This window comes from Pelobates fuscus, chromosome 1 (assembly GCF_036172605.1).
Source record: "Pelobates fuscus isolate aPelFus1 chromosome 1, aPelFus1.pri, whole genome shotgun sequence".
Lineage (NCBI taxonomy): Eukaryota > Metazoa > Chordata > Amphibia > Anura > Pelobatidae > Pelobates > Pelobates fuscus.
The window spans coordinates 482,726,890-482,733,957 of record NC_086317.1 but is presented as its reverse complement, the minus strand read 5'-3'; the positions used below and the strand labels follow the sequence as shown (position 1 = coordinate 482,733,957).

At 41.1% G+C, this 7,068-nt stretch overlaps 1 protein-coding gene across 1 annotated transcript; it reads right to left on the bottom strand.

The window, feature by feature from the left end:
- Positions 1-2,280: 2,280 nt before the first annotated feature.
- LOC134585915 (olfactory receptor 4B13-like) lies at positions 2,281-3,272 on the bottom strand. Its single transcript, XM_063441400.1, has one exon. It carries the CDS (start codon positions 3,214-3,216, stop codon positions 2,281-2,283), a length of 936 nt encoding a protein of 311 aa, XP_063297470.1. The 5' UTR covers positions 3,217-3,272.
- Positions 3,273-7,068: the final 3,796 nt, after the last annotated feature.

Below are 7,068 nucleotides of genomic sequence, written 5' to 3'. Positions count from 1 at the left end.
CTTGAGAATGATCTACTGAAGTTCCGCTGGAGCTTAAAAACAGCTTTATTTGCTCAGGCGTACGGGATGACATGAAAATTTTTAACCTGGTCCAAATGCATGTGATTATAATGCTGTTGTTTGCTGGATATTGTTTTGTCTGTTTTTTATTGCTGGTATGCGCATCGAGACCCTATGGGTAATAAGACTGCGTTTCTTAAGAATTTTTAATAAATAAATAAATAAATAAGGACAACTCAACTAAGGCAAAGAAGCCTATGAAACTTTACCTAGTTGGTGGTATTTTTAATTTTTTTAAACTGGGTATAATTTATATAGCTGTTTGTATCTTCACCTAAATGGAAATTGTACATAGCATGATTTTTTCTTTTTTTTCATCATCATGATATAACCTAGTCACCCCGCATAGTGTAACTGATTTTATTGGGGGGCTTATAATTCCTATATCCTAATTTTATTTTTATTTTTTTAACTACTGAAATGACGGTTATATGAAGAATAAACCAACCAAAAGAGAGGAGGGGTGAGAGAAAGGTAGTGGGACGAACCAAGCTTGAAAGGTGACTACTAAATAGATAAACAGGACTTAAGGGTGGTGTTTAAACAGTTCCTGGACATGTATAATTCTATAACAGTGGTAAAAAAGCGTGATCGATTGTAAAACACACTTTTATTTTTTATTTTTGGAGGGAAAAAGGGAGAACAATGTGCACAGTTATGATAGAAGGGGCAACGTTGTGAATATGTTCACATTTTTATAGACTGAAGTGAATTTACTTTAACTTTAGTATCCCAATATGCTTCTGATATAACCATAACCTATGAAAGTAGCATAGCTTGTTAGTTTGTTATGAATGTCCATTTCTGTGATTTGGAATTGCTGAACAAGAAAAAAACATTTTCTGAAAATATTAGTTTTTGTTCAATAGACAGACGTTAGTCAGTTGAAAAATGACTTCTCAAAGGAAGGAGCAAAATAGTTTACAGTTATTGTTGAAATGTTCTACCCTCTTGAAAAAACACAAATAAGGTCCGTCAGGATTATTCACTAACATGGGTTTTGCTACAAAGTCAAAGAGATGTTCAAATGTAATAAAAAAACTGAAAAAAGAATTTGCTTGTTGGTCTTTAATTTGAAATTACTTTAAATTCTCAGCAATTCTTCCTTTAGAGCAGTGGTTCCCAACTCAGTCCTCAAGTACCCCCTAACAGTCCAGGATTTACCTATTACCCAGTTGTATCTAAGGTGTTTTTAGAAAGAATGAAAACATTTTTTTTAGACACAACAGGGTTAGCCCTAAATTCTGGACTGGTGGGGGGTACTTGAGGACCTTGGTTGGGAACCCCTGCATTAGAGGATAACCCTATAGACATACAAGATTAGTGCACTCTAGACTTGTGAAAATATTAGTTTCAGCCAGTTAATCTGAATCATATTGCTTTTAAATAGCACCTGAACAAATCAATTTGTCTGCCAATAATTTATTTTCCACATTAATTAATTTGTGTGTAAATTAAGAGGATTTTGATTTGGATGAACTGGCTGGAATTCATTTCTTCTGCATAGGAATTATGAATTGTGTCATTTGGGATTAAATATAGCAATTTGGATTTCTTCATCTGTTTTTTTAATTGTTTTGCCCCATGTTTTTGTACAAAATCTGAAAGGTGGTTTGTCCTCAAATGACTCACAGGAGACTTGGTCACTGCATGTCGACATGCCTTAAATGAAAAACTCATGAATAGTCATGAATAACGTTTAGACCTCGACTTAGTTTAGATTAGGACTTTAAATTGTGAGCCTTGCCTGAAATGGTTTTATTTACATGTGCACGCCACAATGCTTGAAAATTCATATTTGTATGTGTTTTATAGCAGAAGTAAGTGGTAAGATATCAGAAGAGGTGGTACGGTTTCTCTGCATCATCACAGTCACACTGATTGAGTTACTGATGGACAAACATTGAGCCAGGCAATTGGCAGCTTTCCAGGGATGACCACGTACATGAGTATTTATGCAGTAACATGAACAAAATATGTATTTAGGTCTTTGGTTTGTATAGTATTATTATTTTTTTATTTGAGGGAGAAAAGAACTTCTGAAAATGTTGTTCCTACAGGCCGATGAAACATAATTCTGACTCTTGACAAGTGGTTCCAAAACATTGACACCCAATCTTGAGTTTTTTAATATCCAATGTATCCATAGCACAGAAATACTCTGAGAACTACACATTTTCTGGCAACCCTGTTTTAGAATTCAAACCCCTCTTTAATATTCTACCGAGCATATATTTTTAATAGGTTCTGGAGAATTTTCACTCTAAGAGCTTCTGTCCTTATTCCATAAATAAAAGGATTTACGATGGTAGTGGTAACAATCCCCATACAACTGAGTAATATATGGACGAACATAGGAATAGACCCACTGTTCAGTCTGTAACGCAACACAATAAACAAAGTTGCAACTGTAAAACATGAAAACGCAATCAGGTGACTTACTAAAGTACTGACAGCTTTCTGATGTGCATCTTTCGAGAGCTTCAAACAGATCAGAAATGTCCTTATGTAACAATAAATTATAATCATCAGAGCAACCATATATACAATAAAAGTCTCAATTGCTCCAAATATGTTATTTAAGGAACTGTCACCGCAAGCCAAATTTACTAGAGACATGTTATCACAAAACACATTGTTTATGTTTTTACCACACAGAGGAAGTTTCATAGTCATTATCACAGGTATAAGGACAAGGATAATAGCAATTATCCAAATTATACCTATATAATTCAGTGCTTTTCCATTTGTCATTAGTGTTGGGTATCTCAAAGGCTCTCCAATAGCCAAATATCTGTCCTGTGCCATTATAGTAAATGTGAATACCTCTACTGATGCAAATGTGTGCATACAAAATGATTGAATGAAGCACCCAGCAACAGAGATGATTTTAGATCCAGATAACAAATCAATTATTATTTTTGGGAACAATGATGTGCTACCAAACATCCCATTGAAAAGGAGATTACATATAAATAGGTACATAGGCTCGTGGAGATTTGCTTCGATGCAGACATTATACAAAATCACAATAGACAAAAGCATAGTGATAAGATATATTCCAAATGAGAGTATAATACAGAGATATTTCTCTTTCTCCATTTCCACAAGTCCGAGAAGAAAAAAACGTGTGCTAATTGTGGATATGTTTTCCATCTTCTCTGTAATGTTATTGGTGTCTTTCTTTCTTCATCTTTAACATTCAGTTCAGAATGTCATTGTAGCTCACTGTAAGGGTCTGTAGTAAGTGAATAAGATTCCCTACTTATGTTAGTTTTTTTATATCCATTTTAACCCGTATCTAACCCATTTGGGGATTAGTCTTTGATAAGAGGTAATTAAATCCCAAGGCAAATTGCTCTCCTAATTAAGTGCATTAATCTCTTTAAAGTCTTATTTTCTGGTTAATGCTCTTTGTCCCTTTGCCTGATTTCTCCCACATGACAGAAGAGAATGAAGAAGAGAATGAGAGAGAAATATCCAAAATGTTTATTCTTAAAAAAACAAATGAAGTTCATAAGCAAGTTAAATAAGTATCCAATTCCCTTTCTTACACTAAACAAGCTCTAACAAGCTAATTAATGAGTTACATTTAAAAAAAAAAAACAGAATTATCGACTTTTACTCTAGGTGTTCCTTCTCATAAACGTATGGTCTTCATCATTTAAAGTCAACACAATATATCTATGCTCAGGGCTGGGATCTGTACACATGTCTGATAAGTCCTCACTCCAGTTGAATCAACATTCTTTTTTTTTTTTTTTAAATTCTTTATTTTTGCGTGCAAGATATTACATGCTAGCCGTGTTGCCACAATAGCAGTCACAGGCTTATTGTCATCATACATGGTCATACATGGCATACAGAAGATCTGCACATTTTTATATTATTATTATTATAACAAGTAGATATGCAGTGCTCCAACATTATTCACCTAGTGTATTGGCAGATCTAGCAATAGGAGCAGAGTATAACAAGCTTAGTTTGAATTAAATGCAGCTTCACTAGTGTTTGTACCTCATAGTGGTAAATGGTTACAGGCTATGGTCGCGTGAATGTTTGGTCTCTATTGTGTCGTTTGGGCTGTACGGTTTGCCTTTATCTTAGTCTGCCACGGGTGCCAATGTGTGGTGTGTCTGGTCTGCTGGTACTCCCCTAGATAAGTCTGTGGTCCATGTCAGTAGTCGTGGGGGTTGTCATGGCCTGTGTGTAATATGGTCGTCTGTGGTGTCGTGAGTCTGTCAAACGCTGTGTTGTGGTATGTGCGTTAGATGCTCTCTGGGTGCGAATGGTGTTGCTCAGTTGTCAGGTAAATCGATGGGTGTGTGGGGCTGCGAGTGCATTCTGTGGTTTCCGCTACTGCAAAAATGAATCAGCTCACAAGTGCTGGGTATAGTGTCCAGGGTTAGCCGATGCCTACGCTTGGTAGTGGCGGGCGTAGGGGGCCGTAAGCGGTGTAGTAGCAAAGTTCTGGTAAACCCTCCTCAGGGCCCTGGACTGTCCTGGGGACCTGCAGCCGCGAACCGCCGGTGAGGGACGCTTTCTTTCTTGTGTAGGGATTATCGATGAACCTGGCATGGGGTCTCCTCCTGTAGCATCGGATCTTCCGCACCTGTAGCTGGTGTGTTAGTGGTAATCCCACGGTTGACTTGCACTTGAATGGGCTAAATTCGTGACTGTGTGTGCACTGTGCAATTGAAGTGCCCGGGTGGGACCTCCGCGTTTCCCGCTCTTTGTCTCTCCGCCTGTGTGTTAATGCCGATGCTTGTAGCCGCTTGGGGAGGGTAGTTGGCGTGTCTCGGGGGCTTGCAGAGTTTGAGTGTTTGTTCTGCCGTTTGGGTGCATGGACGTTCCGTGGTGATTCGCGCTCTGCCTGTGCTTGTGGCTGCGTGGTGTCCGCCATTTTGGTGTGCGCCATCTGGGTCTTATTTTGCGGGTTAGTTTGAGCTGGGGTCAGGCATTTGTCCGCATTGGTCGCCCGTGGGGACCGGGATATCCCCCGCCGGTCCAAAGGGGGGGGGGGACAGCAGGACGCCGTTCGGAGAACCGGGGGAGCGGCCGTCTCACCCCGGCTCAAGCTCGTGTAGGCCCCAGACCTTGTTCGGGTTACTCCAGTGCCGTACCGGGTCAGAAGCGGTATCACCGTGTGCGCCCTCATCCTGTGAGTATAGTGAGCTTCGATTTGAAATGGTGGCTGCTGATGGCACGGAGTTGGCTCCAAATTTCTGGCACAGATGCCAGAGCTCAGACGGGACACGTCTGATCTGTCCAGCGGTCCGGCTCCGCCCCCGTGAATCAACATTCTTGAACACTAAACATTATGATATTAACAGATTGGTTTACTACACCACATTATAACCTCATGTAACACAATTAAAACAATAAACTCTCTAAACTGCAAAAAAGAACCATCTTCAAATTCCAGCACACGAGCGTAACAGAATGACGAGACACCCCTTCTCGCAACCTACGTTTTGCAACGTCAAACCCCCTTCTCGCAACTAGGCCTCGCAGACCAACCCTGAACATCAGAAAGCCGTCCCATACCAGCAGATACGCTTTTGATGGCCCACGATTCCCTCAGGAAGTGGTGTCCTTCCCGGATGCCCGCTGCGGCCTTTTGAGAGGGATTGCTGGAAGACCCTCCTTGCCACAGTGAGGTGAAACTAAGCCTTCCAATCAATGAATATAACTGCTGAAGCGTAACCTAATTTGCCCTCAACACACCCATCAGCACCTCTCTCAACATTTGCAACTTATCCACTTGCAATAATGCACCCCAAAACCATTTCCAAACCCAAAAAAACAAGGCAAGAGGTCAGAATTTTAGTCTTCTCTGCTGCCATCCAGACACTCTTTGCATCGTCCACAAGACATGCAAGCAGTCCTGTGATTTGTGAACTGTGACAGACCACCTGGCATCCTGACCGGGTACCTCCGCCAATCAATGCTTCTTAGCTGATGCTGAGGACCATAAGCACCGCACCGGACACCATAGACCCCATGAACCGCCGCAGCTTGGTTGGGGTCTTGCCATCCCTTCCCACCCTGGACCAAACTCCAGGATCCAGGGACTCAGTTGGAAGGCCTCTGTGAAGCGCTTATAAGAACTAGTGGTATAGCTGTATAGCGGTGCCCTACAATTACCAGATGAGGCTACATGTTGAGGGTTAAGCAGGTATGAATTTTAATGGTGCCACACTGGCCTTTTATGACAATCCCCATGCAAGGGGTAGTCCCACATGGACCTTGTTGGGGACTCCAACACAAAGACACAGATCAATAAGAACAGTGATTAAATGCACGACACTCCCATAACAAACTTACAACCCCTCCCTCTGCCTGGGAGATAATTGAGTCAGATACAGTATCAATTCAATTATCTCCAGGCAGAAAAAACACATATTTTGCAAAACCCCAAAAGTCCCCCCAAAACACAGGATATCCCCACAATTGTTACATCCCATGATAGCCCTGATCTGGGTGAGCAACATATCCAAAAATCACCCAGATCAGTTCAAGGGTTCAAGAATTCTATGGAAGTCATAATTTGACAGACTGCATGCATGGTCCCATGCCCAAAACAGTTCCAGAGAATCAGGCTGAATTAACGAACGTAGCCGTTTGTGGATAAAGTCATTATATGTCTCTTGTTTGTGAGTTTCTTTTTACCGAACGCCGTTCGACTCCCGTTCGAATAGCTGAACATCCATGGAAGGTAATGGTTTAGCGGTGTTTGCGCCGTTGAGTGTCCGATTTGAGTTCCTCGAAGTTCGGGAGTTTGAAGTGCCGATTTGAAAGTTCGAATTGTTCCTGGTATAAGCCCACACAGGCACAAATAGTGTTCTTCAACCAAGGTTTAACACAGGGACCATAGCCACAGGGTAACTGAGGCTGGCAAGTATGCTCCTCCAAGAACCCGTGACGAGGTCCAGTTCATCACATGAACGAACACACAATTTGGCCAGGCAAAGAACCAGGAAGTCGCACCAACTCTGACCACTCAAT

What these genes read in the sequence shown, in the direction of transcription:
- LOC134585915 (XM_063441400.1), bottom strand. Translation starts at nt 3,216, where the DNA reads ATGGAAAACATATCCACAATTAGCACACGTTTTTTTCTTCTCGGACTT.